Source organism: Topomyia yanbarensis, chromosome 2, assembly GCF_030247195.1.
Source record: "Topomyia yanbarensis strain Yona2022 chromosome 2, ASM3024719v1, whole genome shotgun sequence".
Taxonomy (NCBI): Eukaryota; Metazoa; Arthropoda; class Insecta; order Diptera; family Culicidae; genus Topomyia; species Topomyia yanbarensis.
Window position 1 is genome coordinate 117156042 of NC_080671.1, and position 19075 is coordinate 117175116.

Consider the following 19075-nt stretch of genomic DNA (forward strand, 5'->3'; position numbering starts at 1 on the left):
CCTAAAGGGTTTCGAGAGTTTTTTATTTGTTCTTTGGTATTAGGATTAGCGATAATAATTCAAATCAAAGATGTTACTGGGAAGTCATTTTTTAGAAAAACTAACTTTGAACTATACTCGCATGCACTTCAGAGGTAGCGAGATATCAATAGCAGCAATTTCAGTTCTTAGTTCTCAGTCGCGTTGGAAATTTGAGTAAACGCTATTGAGAGTATGAACTTCAAATTGATTTAAAAAACATCGAACTTTTTGGCCGGTATCATTATTGAGGCTCCCGATCAGAACGACATAACAGAAAGCTATCAAATTTATATCTCATGTTGATATTTATTACTCACTGTGTTATCTTTGTGATATCCCAATCAGCAAGGCGAGCAAACATATATCAAGATTATATCTTCTGGTGATATCATTGAACTGTACGCATATAACGATGATGTTATAATAAGTTATACATATGTTCTTTCACAATTATCTTTGAACGCTAACGGTAAACTGTAAAGCGGGCAAATGACCATATGGTTAAAGTCCCAATAAACAAATCAAACAATCAACTGTGAATGATTGTTACATTACACAAAAGACCGTCAATTTACTAATACGCTGAAGTCTCTTTTCATGCATCGTTAATATGTAAGTGGTCGGAAAACTTGTCAGTAAGGTGTTTAACGTACTTGGTTGCATTTTGATTAAGAGATTATTTATTTTCTGAGACACTCGTCTGACACTCAATTTCGAATATGGGGCTAATGATTTCAACGCCTTCATTCAAAAAAATTTGGAATCGTAAAGTTATCAACAAGATATTCTAAAGATTATAATTTTCATATAAAAGTTATTTTGAAAAAGATGCAGGAAGTATCAAGCACTCCAGATGAAATAATAAAACGCGAATTGAAATAAAAAAGCATTTTTAAACTATTTGTTATGGCTTAGTCAAATGGTTATATAATTAATTTTCTTTTAACCGATTGTGTATATTGCAAAAACGAATTTTCAGAGCTTAAAAACTTTCTGATGTATACTGATTTCTACAATATCGTTATGTATTTTGAGGATCTTCGAGGATGTTCAGTCCGATTTCTCCAATTTATGCGGGTTTTCATAAACAATTAAAATTGGCCAGTTTGTGCGTTCTCCGAACTACCAAAGCATTGCATTTTTTTATTTAAACTTCGCAAAAAAATGTTTGACTTTGCTTGATTGTTGTATCTTTTCATTCCACGTAAGATAAGTTTGACATTTTACGGTTGAACTGACAATTGCTTTGAATGCGCAATGTTCTAATGTTTCCGCTGTATTCGATGGTTTTCGTTCCTCTTAAAAAATCATCGTGCTAACAAATTTTCGTAATAATCAAGATACTTGATTCATTTTGTAGAAAGTTAAAACAAAATTAGGCGACCTGTTCAAATTGTTGAAAGATTAATATTTGTGAGTATGCTGCATAAAGATATAATTATTTCAAAATGGCTTGGAAATCTCTGATTATATACATATCCCAGCTGGTATTATTGTTCGCTGTTACAATTTAAATGTGTTTTAAATAATGCTTGAAGTAGCTAAAAACTTGAAAATATTTAATTCCCCTTAAAAATAATAAAATTTGGAATGGAAAATGCATTTTAGAAAAACATAAAATATTCTACCATTCGCCACACCGAAGAATCCTCAACAATATCTCGAATTTTCTGATTATCTGTTATAATATTCGCAGTTGATAGATTGCGCTACCGTAAAAGATTTGTATTTCTAGGAATTTATTAGGTTGAGATAATTGTACTGGTTTGCTTAATCTTCCACATATTAAAAGTGCTAATAACAAAACCTCTTGAAATTTCAAAAATCAAACCTCAAAACTATGGTATTTGTTTCTTGGAATCTATTCGGAATCATAAATAACATTCGTCGTATTCTCCGTTACATAATGTACGTAAATTAACCGCTCAATGTTGCCATATCGCATCGACATTATTACTAGAAATCGTGTAAAACATGTTAGCGTACAAGAGAAGCACCGAAGTGCACTATTCAGAATCTAAAAATAGCCCACTTTCCTAATCTGCAAAGATACTATAAAGCTATTCAGTCTATCGTAATATAGGCAGCTGTAGTAGTGAGTAAAACTGCATGAAAACAAAGCGTATGACACAAGGAAAACAAACAGTCCTTAGGCTTTGGAAAAGTTCAATGTGTGCGTTCTGGAAACAAGATGCATCTATAATCGTTTTGCCCTTGACGGATGCGAGGAATATTATGCTAACATTAAACATCAGTCGAAAGCAACGTCGTTGGTTCATGCAGGAAACATCCACATAAAACTCAGAATACCCAGGTTCAAATCGCTATAATCCACAAATAACCATCAGCGTTGTCATATATTCGTAATAACCATCAGCCAGCATGTATGCAATCATTTGACCAAACTATAAAAAGCTTTGCTACATGAAGCTTTTTGCTGCCAAATGAAAACGCCTTAATGTATGCTCTATTTTTCTATTCTATTCTATTTTTAGACCTGCACGCTAAATTTGTTGATACTATATAATAGGTAATACAAGCTATATTGGCCGTGGGAGAGCCTAACAAAATTTGTTATAATTCTGATAGAAGCCTATCACAGGTTGTCACATTTTTGATATACACTAGAAGAATTTCTGTTATGTTTTCTGTTATTTTACCAACTAACGAGACCAGAGTTATTACACAACTTGTTATCATAACAAAGTAACACAGTATGTAATAATTTTGTTATTTCTTTCTGATCGGGCTACCATTTCCATGAGTGTGTCAGTGTCATAGGGTTATTTTAAGAATCGCACTAGTATATGTAACCAAATAAAGAGAACATATCGAGTTATACTTGTGTGTGAACAAGAAGCGCTGGTTGTGTGTATTTAGAGATGGAAATAATTATAAAGCCACCATTTTAGTTTATTAGTTGAGCTTGTTCGCTTGTGCTTTACGTTGGCATTATTCAAAATAACGGTGAATCAAGTCAATTGAAGGTTATACAAATATTATACACAGCTTATGTATGCTTTTAATCGTGTTATTTTCTCAATCTTCAAGAACCATGCCGGAAGAAACGGTATCAACGGAGAAGGAGCGTGGCAAAATCGATATTTTGGCGAAGATTTTCTCTTCGCGAGATTGCTCGTAAAATAATCGGAGTAGAGATGTCGTGACAAATTACATTCAGTTGGGTGCTCAATACGATACAAAAAAGCGCCCAGGGCGTCCTTCATCCTTGACAGACAGAGACAAACGGCATATTAAACATCTCGCTGTCGAATAAAAGCTTTCGTATGCAAAAATTAAAGCAGAAATTAACATTCCGGTTACCGCACGGAAAAAAATGATTCCCAAAATCGTGAATAAAGTGCCATGAATTCCGGAACAATCATGTTTTTACGTCACGAAAACAGGACCATGAACAAAAATCATGTGTTTTATAGTTATGTTCCATTTCCATTCAATAACGCCTATATAACCCTTTTATTAGTGGAGATAGATAGATTTTCTGTACGTGAACTAGTTCACGACGCTATGAACATTATTTATAAAAACAAAGGTTAAATCGTGATTTTATTCATAGCTTTCGGAACAGTATTCAGAGTCCAACTATGCGACGTGAATTGATTCATGATCTTGAACATGAATCTGATTTTTGTGGTTGTGAAGTAGTTTACAAAATCAAAACATTTTTTGTGAACTATTTCACGAAACCCGGAATATTATTCATAAATCGTTTCAATGGGCCACACATAAAACCACAAAATCTATATATTGGTGGATTCGCGAACTGGTTCATGATTCGTAGTACATGATTCACGATTGATCTGGTGTTCTTCTGATATTTAGAAAACTTCCGTAATGATTTTCTAGTTTTACAAAAAAAATTTTAAAATAAGCGAACTACTAAAAATAAATTTGGCTCACCCCACTCTAAAGAAAAATCAAAGACACTATGCGAAGCTTCGTAAAATAAGGTAAAGTAAAATATCGGTTGTTTTGTTTTTTTGTACCCAAAAACCGAACAATATACACAAAAATATAAGAAATCAGTATTTTATAAGTTTTAGAGCAAAACTCATTTCAAATTTATAGGATTCGGTAGACTATTCTGGCCAAATAAGCAATCTACGAAAAAAGTTTCCAGTGATCAAAGTCACCCCGATGATCAATGTCACCCCGGTTTACGGTAACTACTGCATTAATCGGCTGGATATTTTCAAATCATTCATACTGCAGCAGGCCCGTGCACAGAAAATTCTCAAGGGAGGGGTTTAAATTTTTTTCGTTCCGTATTTAAGGAAGGTATAGAAACCCTCAAACGTTGAAATTTTTTTCCGAGTCCCGGAGTACTGAGTCTTGTGTAGAATTGGCTCAACGAATTGGGACAATCTAAGATTTTAAGAATATTTTTCAACAATAGATATAAATGCTGGTCGCAATGGTTCGTCTCCAACAAAAAAAAAAAAAAAATAAAAGATTTTATGGTCACCGCAATATATTTATTTCGAGGACTTGTTGACTTTTCACTGAGAAAAGTCAACAAGTTCACAAAATAATTTGGGACAATGTCTGTCATGGAGAAGAAATCTTGATCGGACAAAATCATCTGCTGGCTCATGATGGTATTGGAGTCTTACTGTGGTGGTTTGTATTAATCCTACCAATTAAACCGAAACCTCTTGTTCCTCACAATCCTCATCCTGCCGGACCCACCGTTATGTACCGCTTCAGGAGGGATTCTGCTCTTGCTCGTTTTATTTTGTGTTAATCGTTCATGTTTTGTTAATTGATGCCGTTTCTTGCTAGTTGTCGAACTGACCTTCTAAGGTCAGCTGCAAATATCGAGACGCGAACTATCTGGCGCTGAGAGTTTTCCGGCGGCGGAATTTCTCTCTATACCAATGCCCATTTACGTCAACCATTTGTTTCTAAGCCGCTCTGGCGAAGAAATCACTAACGGTAAAATTGTTCCAGGCAATGATATCCTGATTTTCTCTGAGTTTGTATTGATGGTAGTTCGCTGATCAACCTTTGCTATGTATCTGATCTACTTACAACTGTTGTTAATAATAAGACTATGTAGATGTAAAGTTACATGACCTATCACCACGTACCCCTCCTAATCTAGTTGCAGAATACATGTCGCGATACGGAGAAGTAGAATCCGTTACACCTGATACGTGGAGAAATTTCTTCCCGGGTACACCTAACGGTGTTCTTGTGGTGAGGATGCGGATCGAAAGACCTATCCCCTCCCACTTGACTATAAAACTTAAAACCCATGAAGCTACTATTAATCAAACTACGTTATGCACCCACGAGGGGCAAACTCCTACGTGCAAGTATTGTAATCAAGCAGCACACCACGGACAACCTTGCGCGGAAGATACAGAGGAGAATTCATCACTACCGATTCCCAACGAATCCACGGAAAACCAACCCAAAAAAGAGTTTTCAATACCAATACCTGAACCACAAACGGTTGCAAAATTTGTGGCAGCTGTTCAGTCCATATTGACAACTGCAAAAGCAGCATCCAGCGCCCCAAATACCACTGTAAGCAATATCGGCGAAGAAGATAAAAATAATGACGACGGATTTACACTGGTCACCCGTAAGGGTAATAAGCAGGAAAGAACATCTGAGCACCAAGACAACGATAGAAGAGAATTAAATGATCCCCATGACGCAGTAGGCGAGCCGCGAAAGAAGGTCTCCGCTCGCAATAAAAAGTTGCGCGCACGAGATCCAACGGGTAATCAATAATATTTGCTTTTATTTTTAATTTTCACATATTGTTAACATTCAAGGCTGGAAGAAGTCATTTCAAATGACATTTTTAAGCGAAAGTTCGGGAAAAAACCAATACGACAGCACCGATGCTAGTTTGACTTCGGCTGTTGTGCATGTAAACGGACAAGAGAAAAGCAAAAACGTTCGTGCTGCTGAGCGTGCCTGCTACATGTTCGTGAAATTTCGGTGATTCGGCTTGCTGCCGTAGTTGGGTTTCGCTCGCTAGAAGTTGCGAATGTATGTGAATGGCCCGTGTGTTTAACTTTCATCATCCGTTGCGTTGGAACTGTTGCAAATAAATTTCATAGCAGCGGCTCAAAACGAATGTAGTGAACGACATTCATGGCTCATATTTGCAAGATTGGAATGTGCGGCAGTTCGTTTTTCGCTTGCTATAGGAAAGGACTGCAAGCAAAATGTTAGCGGTCACATAGTATCGTTGAAGGGAAAGTTGTTGGTATTGAAAATCTATAGTTTTGTACATTAACAATGCGCAGGGGGGTCCGCCGATGCGTCAAAATGGAAATGTTTTCAAGTTTTCAGTAATGATTTTTATATTGAAGGGAAAATTGTTGGCCGTTGAAAATCAATAGCTTTGACATTTAAAATGCGCAGGGGGGTCCGCCGATGCGTGAAAATGGAAATGTTTTAAACTTTTTAGTAATGAGTTTTATATTGAAGGGGAATTCGTTGGCCGTTGAAAGTCAATAGTTTTGTACATTTACAATGCGCAGGGGGGTCCGCCGATGCGTCAAAATGGAAATGTTTTCAAGTTTTCAGTAATGATTTTTATATTGAAGTGAAAATTGTTGACCGTTGAAAATCAATAGTTTTGACATTTACAATGCGCAGGGGGGGGGGGGGTCCGCCGATGCATCAAAATGGAAATGTTTTCAACTTTTTAGTAATAAGTTTTATATTGAAGGGGAAATTGATGGCCATTGAAAATGAATAGAAGTTGTTGGCCGTTAAAAATCAATAGTTTTGGACATTTACAATGCACACGGGCAACCGCCAATGTGACATAATGGAAACATTTTTATGCGGTAGTAGCATAGTTAAGCTACAGAATGATGGTATTGCAAGACAAAATTTTCATTATTTTTCTCCTTTCATCAGGAAAATAAATCGTTTCATTAATAATTTTGTGCCAAAACATAAGAAACAAATAAACGAACAAATATTCTTTTTTCATAATCCACCATTACATTTTGGCTTATTTCCATAGTGGAAATCTCAAAAGGAAATGTTTTCGATCATTTTTACTGCTACCTTGCAGTATTTTAGTCGCATAATATCATAGTAGCGAAATCTCGGTTTGCTTACATTAGCGATTTAGGCCAGTATTGCCACAATTAAATCTGTACCGGGAGTTGAAAAATCTTTTCTATCTGCACTCTTTTATCGAAAGAAGGACCGGATTATGTACCCAAACAATAACGAGGTTGTTAAAAAAATCATTTTTCTTCTACATATTTTCCATTCGGGGACTCGGTTGTTTTATTTGAGCTGGAATTCCGCAAGAACGCAGTAAACTAAAAGGCGGCGCCGTAACTTGCCGTTCGCTGTAAAAGTAGTGTGGGAAACCAGTTAGAATTCTGGATGAGTTTGACTGGGTGATGTCAATATCAGCTCCAGCTCAAATTTTCACTGCCACTTTGTTTGCCAACCAATGGTGGCCAACAGAGTAGCGGCGAGAAGCTGAGAAGGGGTTGGAAATATCAATAAGATTCTAGAAACCGGCTTGCAGGAATCCAAATGGAGTACGTCAGAGTAAAAGGTGCACTCCGAGAAGATTCGCTCAGCTTTTATTAGACATCATCCCTTTGATTTGCTGGAAGCATGTTTCTCGCATATTGCATTATAATGTCAGCTTCAGTTCAAGTTCAATCAGTACCAGCTCCACTTCAGATTCTTGCCATCACCGTTGCCTAACTCAACTGTTTACTGGGATGCATCGCAGGGTTAAATTATTTTACCTTGCTAAATCAGCTGTACCAATCTGTACTTTTTTACAAAAATCTGTAATCTGTACCCTAATAAAAAAAATTATACACAGCTTTAACCCATATAGTCCAACGATTCCACATATTGTATGAATGATACCCTGAACAGGTCGTTAGGCTCTTGGATCATTAGATGTTTATTCGGGTACCGTACAGAATCTGTGCCAAAAATGCTTCAGAAATCTGTACCTTTCTACATAAATCTGGACTTGCGGCATCACTGATTTAGGCCCTCATGAAAGATCTATGTCGAAGTGAGAATTGCGTATCAAAAGAAAAGTGCGAAAAGTGACCAATTTGACAAACACAAAGTCGTTCCAAGGTAATCATCATAAGGTGTAGGCATGTGTATAATAAGATTATTGGTGGCAAACTCTGAAAAACACAGAAAACTTGAAAATGCTAAATTGTTATATTCAAATCAATTTGTTCCAATTAATGATTTGTTTTTTAGAATGATGTAGTATTTACGCCATCCCAATCCTGTCGGATGTAAAATCAAAACACTCGCGTTACATATGTAAAAATCTTATCCGTTATCATATTGGGGTTTATGCCACTTGCTGTTTGACGAGACTATAATTTAATATTGTAAACGGTCTATGCAAGAGAATGATCATTGGAGGGTAGTCCTTCGTGAACACACAGTTCGCTAAAATTTAAAACTGGATATATGTAAATTTGTAATATCTCGATGTCAGAGCGTTCACACGATTCAATAACACGTGACATGACAATAGGGGGGCGTTTTGTTCCAATTTTACGTCAGAATGGTCCAGCTCCTGATTGGTTGATTCTGACTTTTTTACCGTACGCAATGTTACCACAGACTAACAGACATAACACTATGAGGGAATTCCCTCAAAAAACATCGATCCGACAATTTTCCCAGAACACTAGCTCCACCTTTTATTCATAGTCCCAAACACTCATTTACTGGTGGGTTACCCCTCAGGTTTGCGAACAATTTTTCACTAGTGGTCTATCCCCCATATGCTAGTTCATATGTCAGTGGCGCCATAATTTCAAATGTGGCTACAGTCCCAACTACAAATATATTTAAAATGACCGGTAAAGCGGGCGAAGCATTGTTTTCGAGTGTTATGTCTGTTAGTCTGTGATGTTACTGCAGAGATAGCGAAATGATGTTTGGCAGTGTTGCAATATTTATAGGAAAAGATTGTCATTACTTTTGACAAATAAAATTATTATCGTTAAAGAAGAAAAAATGACTAAATTGAAAAGAAATTGTACGGCAAAGTGAAACAAGTATTTATCATGCATTTACCGTATACGTGGTTGATTATCTTTAACAAAAATAAGACAGAAACCACAATATAATCTAAAATTTTTCAGAAAATGACTTCATCAAACCTTACTAAACACCCATGATATAGAAAAACGGTGCCATTCATCAATATAGTGGATTCAAGATACAAAATATTGCTGGCATAAAATAAATCTCGACAAACATATGATTACGGCTTAAAAGCCAACTGTCAAAATTCTCTTTGAAAGGAAATTACGGACAAACCGTTACTCGCTAAACACAGTTCATAGCAGTTAATGAAAGAGAAAACTTTTCTCTTTTGTTTACTACCAACATCTGTGAGTGGCGAATAACGGTTTGTCCGAAATTTATTTTCAAAGAGAATTTTGACAGTTGGCTTTTAAGCCGTAATCACATGTTTGTCGAGAAATTAACAAGCCTTCATTTTCATTAATAAAAATAGCAACACTGTTCGGAAGATGGCAGGAAGAAAATGCGCGAAAAGAAGAATATCGAAGGAAAAATAAGAAGCCGATTGTCACGTCTTGTCTTAGTGTTGACCTAACATCGAACAATTTGGCTATCAAGAAACACACCCAGACCAGGGATGCCACATTGACATCTGTGTTTCGGCCAAAAAAATCTTTTTACCATCTGTGATGACAAAATGCCAAAAATCTGTCATCTGTGAAAAAGAATCTGTGATCAAAAATTGTGAAAAAAATCTGTGACATTACAGAAAAATCTGTGAATATACCTTTTGAATGCGAATCTGTGAATATGGTAACCTGACCCAGACGCGACAATGTTCACACCTTTCTAACATTTACATCTTGATTCCATATTAAAATTTTACAGAGCTGTCAGATAGTTTTGTTGGAAATGTGCATCCTAATAAAAAAAATCTGTACAGTCTTCCCTAATAAACATCTAATGATCCAAGAGCCTAACGACCTGTTCAGGGTATCATCCAAACAATATGTGGAATTGTTGGACTGGGTTAAAATTTGTGTATAATTTTTTTTTATTAGGGTTTATTTTCTGGTTCGTCACTCTTTGACTGGACTGTGTTTTAGTTAGACCTCCACTAGTTAGACTGTTGTTCAACTAAAAAGCAGTTTTGTGGTTATTTACAAACACCCTAAAAACTGGTAGTGTTCGATTGGGAATAATTTAATGAAGATATTGTCAAGGTAAAAAAAAATCGATTGCAGGGAGGGTTCGTCAAAACGCTTTTTGATTGGTTTTTCTTTACAAAATAATATTTTCAAGAACCATTTAACAGAACTATTATTATAGAAAAATAAAAAAATCCGTATGTATGGCAACCCTGATCTCATCAAGTTTTGAGATGTTGAGAGCAACCGAAATAATTAGGCAATCCATTAGACGTTTGTTTGACAATTCAGCGGTGGGTTCTGTCAACAAGTCTACTCCTGCGAACAGAAAAACTCGTCCGACAAACGCCTTTCGTTAGTCCGGTTCGTTTGATTCAGCGATGCCACATATTTTTGTGAAATGTCTGTAGAAGAATAATTAAAATGTCTGTAAAAGTCTGTAGATGGTTGTAGAAGAATAATTAAAATGTCTGTAAAAGTCTGTAGATGGTTGTGTAAATCCTATTTGCACTTGGTCATTACTTTAAAAGTAGTTTGAAATTAGTAAAGTACTGTGAAGGAATCACTCGTATTCGGATCAAATTTTTCTAGTGCAATTTTGTTAAATACTGTTACTTTTTTAAAAGTCTGTAGACTTCTGATTACGTCTGTAGGAGACCATCAAAAGTCTGTTAAATACAGACATGTCTGTAAATCTGGCATCGCTGATTGTGGATCGAATATACGGACCCCTCGGAGTAACGTCAGAAAAAGTAAACAAGAAATAAGTAGCTGATCAGAAACTTTTCATGGATTGCCTAATTACGGATTTGATTTTTTTTTGAGTGGTAAGAAATCGTTAATGCAGCTTTGCATAAAAATATTTTTTTAAATCTGTAGAACAATACGCAGTGGAACATACGATCAATGGTGGAAGCGTCGGGAAAGGACATTGAGTTTGAACCTTTAGATCGAATTATTTTCATGTTACTGATACAGCATATACAAGATCGTAGGAGTTCATTTGAAAGTATGTATATATTCTTTTCTGGAAAATAAACTATGTGTTCTGTTGATGTCTGTCGCTTTTCCTCTATCTTCTTAAAGTATTTACCATTTGCAATATACAAAAATCTTCCTTACAGGACGTGTACAACGTTACGGAACCTCAAATTATATGGAGACATTCCCACAACACAATGCCGCAACGTTAACGACACGAAAAGTTTGGGGGGTATCGAGAAATACATTTTAGTTATTCGGATGCAACGGAAGGCAATATATTGATACAAAACGTACTTAACCTATAGTATCATCATTGGATATGAAGTTGGAAATTATAATACAGTAGCACCACAAGTGAACGAGAAAGTAAATAGCACATGCGACGTTTTGAAAATTGATGGCACAATACAGTATTAAGCATTAAAGGTCAGAACCCAGTTAAACTCATTCCGGAACCGGTTCGGATTTCTGAATGGAGTCATGGATTCCAAATCAAATGCAACAACCGATTCCGATTCGATCGGTTTCCATACTGACTCCATTCAGGATTCCGAATGGTTTGACCGGGAAGATGTGATTCACAGTCTGTTTTGGTAAGGTTGATACCCTAACTATAAATTGAATTAAAATTTAGAATTTATTGGATATGCCAACAGGTGTTCGAAATCTTACATCACTGCTTGTGAGAATTTAAATGTTCGCTTTTGTTTCTCAAGCGTCAACGAGATTGGATTCAGTTCAGATACGGTAGCTGAAATGTATCAAATAAGGAGCCACTCTACATTAATTTACACTACGACGAAACTAAACATGCTAATTTAGCATCACAATGTATGTAATATGCATTTTCGACGATTAAATTTTTTATCGTCGAAGTTCGTTTTGACGTGAGGATTAAAGTTTAACTGAAATAGGTTCTATGATCAATATTATTTTTCCATATTTCATTCAATTAAAATTGTTTAGATTAAATGTTAATAGTGTGTACGAAAATATATTTAGACTTAGAATAGATAATTATAAATGAACTTATTAAATTATATTTACATAAAAAATGTGACTTCTCTTGTTGAGTTAATCTTGGATTGCGTTGAAGAACCGCGGGAAACATCGGTGCCAAGACAGTAAATTATCTGGGGCCGTGGGCAACCTCCCCAACTCCAGACCATGGAGTGGCGGAGGGCCCGCGTGTTGTTGAGTAGTGTTGGATGTCCCTAAACAAATATTCCACAGCGATGCAAACTAATGAAATCATAAATCGAATGAATCAAAGTGATTCCGATTGTGGTGGATTAAGGTTTGCAACAGCGTCGTCAAAAAGCTCCTTATTTAATTTTAACAATAAAATATTCTCGAGAGTTTCATCCGATAATGATGTGCGATTGTCTGATAGCACAAGCGGTAGTGCACTGAAAGCACGTTCCACCGAAACCTGGTTAGAAGGGACCGCTAAAAGAACCATCGCAACACAGTAAAGTTCTGGTTGAATCAACTTCCGTCCAATCCAATGTTTCAGAATATCATAATGGTGATTTTGATGTTGTTCAAAATCAAGGGCACATATCTGTTGCAGTAAAGACGACGTTAATTTAGCATTTGGTACCGAGCCACCGCACATTTCCGTTATGAACATGTCTAAGTCATCTTGTGGCTGATCTAATGTGGGTTGATTTTGTTCTTGAATACTCTGATTAAGACTACTAATACGTTTCCATGTGGCTATGATATATTCCTGAAACAAAATATGCTGAAATAACGAATGTTATGGAATAGCGATTTATGCTTACTCGTATATCTTCCTTTTCCTCGGTTGTAAATAAAGCTGATTGATCGTAATTAAAACGTGGATCAATTAACAAAGCTGCGTTAAACGTTTTGTTTTGTTTTAAGGCTTGTAATCTATTAGTTAATGATGCAACCAACGGAGGTGAAATATTGTTATCTATCACTTTTTTTACTTCTAGTATTGCATTCAACCAGCATACATAAAAATCTGGCAACGAAATATGTTTTGCTTGCATTTGTTTTGTGCAAATGTAAACGGGTTTAAAGGCATCAACATATTTGCGTATGAATGTCCAGCTGCACGTAAGGTCTATCGAAAAAATGTGATATTGAGTAAAGAATTGTGTGAAATGGTCTTTCAGTGAAATTGTACCTAGCTCCTTATGCTGGTTTCCCAGCTCCTTGTAAAAATATTCGTTCTGGTGGAAATGTTCCAGCATCACATACGCCCCACTCCATCGTGTTCTAGAGTACAGAGGCGGCAGCGAAGCGTTATTTAAATCAAATGTTGCTTTGTATACAACTTTTCTGCAGTGTTTAGCTACAGTCGTAATATTTCGAATTTCGTCTTCATATTGTTTCGTTACATCAGTAACTGCTAACTGCATAGTGTGTACAGCACAGCGAACCAATGTAACGGTGGTATTGAATTCGTCGAGGATATGTTCCAAAAAGTCGTTTCCCGGAGAATCTTCTTCGTCATCCTCGCATAACTTCTGCTGATGAAAACAATGTTGAATCTCTTTTACTGCAGCCGTCATGTTAGCACCATTGTCACATGTAACCGAAAACAAGTTATCTAGAGTTAGATCGTAGCTCTCGATTATTTCAATAATCTTTGATTTTAAAAACTTCGCTGTCTGCCGCTCTTTGACTTCGACCATACCTGAGTGTAAATGGGAATGTTAATAAGTGAGATTGCATAATTTGCACGAATTTACCAAGCGTGCGAATCACTATCTCGTCATTCGACATGAATTGGACGTTGACACCCAAAATGTGCCTGCCGTGACGAGATGCCGAATCGATTTTCAAGCTGATCAGTTTCGATTTCATTTCGTTTCTTAATTCCGTTCTAATATTCTCCGCAGCATTGGCCAGGTTCTCCGTCAAATTGTGTCTGTTTATAGTGAGTCCAACAGCGTCACACACTGGGTCCAAAATCATACGGAATCCGTCCCATTCCACAGCGGACAATGGCAGTTGATGAACTGTTACCAGCTTAATAAGACCTTCAACTACCGCTTGTCGATTCAACGCTATTGGAATTTTTTTTATCGTGCGAATTTTCTTTTTTAATACCGGAACAGCTTTCGAGAATCCGCGCTGGATAGCCGCTTCCGCGTGTTCACCGCGAAAGTGCCTAACAAAATTCCCTGAATCATATCTTGATTCAACTTGGGAGTATTTACACGGTTTTTTTTCAATATTGCACAAAACTTTCCCGTTCTCTCTTCTAACGCATTCTTGTACTATATCACGAAACTTACGCTTTTTAGATAAATTTTCGTCCGCCATTTTTTTATTTTGCCGTGCGAATCTATAAACAATGCTCGCGGGTTGCAGTGTGAAATTGGTATGAGCAACCCACCTAATTCTAATTAAAAACTGCATAGCATAGCATTCAGCGTTGCCAACTGAAAAGCATTCAGCGTTGCCAATTATTATTACAAGAGTCCAAAGCAAACAGAAACAAAAATAATGCATTAATTATTGACCACAGCGTTGGAATAGGTAGAACAAAATTCATACTGAATATTTTTTGTGGCGTGTGGCCTGTCGCCTCGTGTGTGAACAACTAAAATAATAATTGTGAACGACACTTCGTTCGTTCGCTGTAAGAGTTATATAGATAGTGAACAGCATGGCTTTTTTCCAAAATGTTCAGTATCTACTAATCTTATGCAGTTTACCTCGAACTGCCTACGGACTATGGATTCAGGATGGCAAATCGATGCGACGTACATGGATCTGAAGGCGGCATTTGATCGAGTGGATCATGGGATTCTCCTTAAAAAACTGGAACTGCTCGGTATATCAGGGGTCATACTTGACGAACCGTTCTGTGCAAGTTGAAATTGGATCGACAACATCAGAATATTTCTCAAAACGATCCGGAGTTCCACAAGGTGGTAACTTCGGTGCGTTGCTGTTCTCGCTCTTTATAAACGACTATCCACGCTGCTTCCACCGGGCTGTCGTTTCTTTTATGCGGATGACACGAAAATTTTTAAAATCATCAAATGCCTTTCAGACTGCTTGGAGCTACAGAATATGGTGCATATGTTCGAGGTATGGTACAAAAAGAACTTTAAGTGTTTAAGTATCGCAAACTGCAGCATTATTTCTTTCCATCGGAAAAGTTCGCCAATCGTGTACGATTATGAAGTTGGCGGAAGCCTTCTTACACGAGTAGAGCACATTAAATATCTTGGCGTCACTCTGGACCGTAGACTTTTAGACTTCACTACGACGATATCCTGTCAAAAGCAAACCGACAATTGGGGTTTATCTTTAAAATTGCAGCAGAATTTCGAGACCCTCTATGCTTACGATCATTGTACTGTTCACTTGTACGCTCATTGCTGGAATATAACGCTGTTGTATGGTGTCCTATACAAAACTATAGATTTTCAATGACCAACAACTTTCCCTTCAACGATACTATGTGACCGCTAACATTTTGCTTGCAGTCCTTTCCTATAGCAAGCGAAAAACGAACTGCCGCACATTCCAATCTTGCAAATATGAGCCATGAATGTCGTTCACTACATTCGTTTTGAGCCGCTGCTATGAAATTTATTTGCAACAGTTCCAACGCAACGGATGATGAAAGTTAAACACACGGGCCATTCACATACATTCGCAACTTCTAGCGAGCGAAACCCAACTACGGCAGCAAGCCGAATAACCGAAATTTCACGAACATGTAGCAGGCACGCTCAGCAGCACGAACGTTTTTGCTTTTCTCTTGTCCGTTTACATGCACAGCAGCCGAAGTCAAACTAGCATCGGTGCTGTCGTATTGGTTTTTTCCCGAACTTTCGCATTAAAATGAAATTCGAAATGACTTCTTCCAGCCTTGGTGGTGGGAAACAAAACTGCTGTGTGGCGGCATTCACGCACACCAAAGAGATTACATTCATTGAACGACATTCATACGTATACCAACCATGAAATTCGTCTATGACTTTCCTGCTCGGGCAGCAGCGTGAAAGTTTGTAAGCTTATGACGTTCATAAAAAAAAGTCACGTTTCCAGCCCTGTTAACATTTAAAAGATCCACGGCTCCGTTTAGCTACCGCTATGAGCCGTGTCAAATAAACGAAATATAAAAAAAAAAAACTGTTGTTAATAACGAAGCTTGTCGAGACGCGAACCGATCCAGAGATGCCGAATAATACAACTTACATATCTTTAAAACCATCTTCGTAGCGTTTCTTGTCCTTCTTGGCGACACTCAATACTAACTATCTACTAGCTGGCGCTGAGAGTTTTTCGGCGGCTGAATTTCTCTCTATACCGATGCCCGTTTTCGTGGACCATTTGTTTCTAAGCCGCTCTGGCTAAGAGATCATTTACGGTAAAATTGTTTCAGGCAATGATATCCTGATTTTCTCTGAGTTTGTGTTGATGGTAGTTCGCTGATCAACCTTTGCTATGTATCTGATCTACTTACAACTGTTGTTAATAACGAAGCTTGTCGAGATGTGAACCGGTTCAGCAATGCCGACCAACTTGACTTACATCCTTTTACAGCCACCATCGCAGGCCTTCTTCAAATACTTGTTTCTAGAATGACCGAACTCAAATTATATTGTGTATCAAAGCGGCTCGCCGAAAACAAATTTATTTCTGGATCAGGACGTTAAGAAACTTGTAAAAGTGCTTTAAAACTCTCATGGGAGAGGTTTGAACTCCCAAAACCCTCCCCTTGCGCACGGACCTGTACTGCAGTGAATGCACTAAGTTTATGCATCTTCTTCGTCTATACCAGGGGTGACTAGGAATAGAGTCAGGGTTGGGCCGATTGGGCTCATTTTTCCTTGTCACACTAATGTGACCAATTGTGAAAATATGATCTGTGAACAGCTGTTTAATGTAATCAGCACAAGGAATAATATTTGTTTTCTGATGTTCAGCGGAAATTTCTTCCAACATCTGAAAAAACCCGTTGCTTTTGCTGATATCTCAGCGAACGAAGTTCAATATGACTTTGGCATGCGTGTTACAGTCACAGAAAATATGCTCGAGCTATATCGGGTATTTAAGCCAGCAGTTTCCGAAAGAAACCGTAAATTCATGTTATATCTTGTTAGAAGCAGCTAATCCGATTTACCAACATCCAATAATATATATTTTTCAATCCCTTGATCTGTAAAAAAATAAAACATCACTGTTCCCTCGTTACGATTCTTTCATGTTCTCTTCTGAATAATTTATGAACTGCCCACGGTAAATCGAACTGCTACAGCTCTATTTACTCCAATCGATTAATCATCTCGTCAAGGTTTCCCCTTTCCACCGTTCTGCAGTCTCGGTACTATAGTCCATAATCTGTGTTCATTCTTCTTCTGTCTCGTGTTTTACTTTCAGAACTCTTCCAATCGACGGCACATATCGACGATAATGTCAAAGAAACCGACGGGCTACAAGTCAACCGCATCGCCCTTCCTGTCGCGGATTACTTTCTGGTGGATTACCCCGCTATTGTGGCGGGGCTTCGCCGAACCGTTGGAGCTGGAAAATCTGGGAGAACTCCCTGAAAGGGACACCAGCCGGTATCACTACGATCAGTTTCTGTTCATTTATCAGAGCTTTAAGGTGAGTGTTTGCTGCTCGGTTGTGGCGTGGGTAAAATGCTTTGGGTGGCGGGGAATCTCCTTAAATTAATTGATTGTGGGTTGGAATAGCACTGTATCTTTAGACCGAGAACGTTATATAAAAAGGCGTGACTTACTGCGTAAGCAACCTTTATTAAGCGATAAACAAGTTTGCAATAGCATCGCAAGTATAGACGATCAATTGTGCCGACAATATTCCCTTGCGAGCAAACTTCTTATTTGAAGTTATGGATTATGTGGGGCTGCAAGTTGACGGCTGCTAATAAATCAAGGCCTCCTAGAGAAAGTCTGCGTGATGTGTGTGCGTTTTGGGAATCTCAATGGCTTCACAGTGGGAATCCCTCAGGTGCAAGCTGTATAGAGTAAGTAGATGGATCTATTTCCTTCGCGGAGCCTACCACAACCGTTTTTGCTGGCTCAGCCAGTTTCGGCGGGTTGGGCGTAGATTGCGAAATAATGACAAGATTAATTAAATCTCACAGAAGCTCTGCTGGCACCGGAGGGAGTTTCCTGAGTAGCAAACCTTTTCTTGTAGCCGAAAAAAATGTCAGCACTATCACTGTATGCCGGACCGGCTTCATCAGAACTACTGCACATAGTATTATGAAAAAGCGACTAACGTTCGTGTCCCACAATTTTAATTACACTGTCGTGTAATAATTTCAGCGTCTTTTTGGGATTTCTTGGCTTGATTTTCTATTGTTTTATTTTTAACCAGCCTTGGTTTCTTTGGATTCAAGCGAAAACTGAAAGGGAAGAAGGTTAGCGAGTGGATGCTGTGTCCGTATTCTATATCCACGCGGAGAAGAAAGTAGAAACAATGGTGGATATAATAAAGGGGCTTCTGCATTTTGGACGACAGGAAGTCGTTTGCGAGATGAAAACTATTTTTTTTGTTTAAACCATAAAAGAAATTTCATTCCAGACGTTGCGAAACTTGATTACGACTACCTCTCCGGTGGTAGAAGCCTTTGGTAATATACTAAACTATATTTGTAGATTGTTTACTCTCTTTTCCGTTAATATTAAGGTTGGTCGCCATTACGTTTGGTTCTAAATTAGTTTCAGAGTATGCTAGCCAAAACAACTACACAAAAATAATTTGTTTCAGGTATTTGAATGTACGCAAAATATTGCAGAAAGTCACCAAAACGACTTAATAAAGGGTATACCCTCCAATATTAGTCTCACCTAGAGTTACCAATCAGCTTTGTTTTAAAATATATAACTCTTAATGTCAACGATTATTGGAAGCGT

At 37.5% G+C, this 19075-nt stretch overlaps 1 protein-coding gene and 1 long non-coding RNA gene across 5 annotated transcripts in view; both read left to right on the forward strand.

Annotated features, from left to right (window-relative positions):
* LOC131679296 (ATP-binding cassette sub-family C member Sur) overlaps window positions 1-19075 on the forward strand; it is a 296617-nt gene that overhangs the window by 70508 nt on the left and 207034 nt on the right. For all 4 annotated transcript variants that reach the window (XM_058960005.1, XM_058960006.1, XM_058960004.1 and 1 more), the window contains exon 5: window positions 17571-17798. In XM_058960005.1, the coding sequence (XP_058815988.1) occupies window positions 17571-17798 (228 nt within the window). The remainder of the gene's footprint in view (window positions 1-17570; window positions 17799-19075) is intronic.
* On the forward strand, window positions 11103-11981 carry LOC131679297 (uncharacterized). Its single transcript, XR_009303826.1, has 3 exons — window positions 11103-11214; window positions 11330-11782; window positions 11846-11981. It is a non-coding gene; the product is annotated as an uncharacterized LOC131679297 (long non-coding RNA).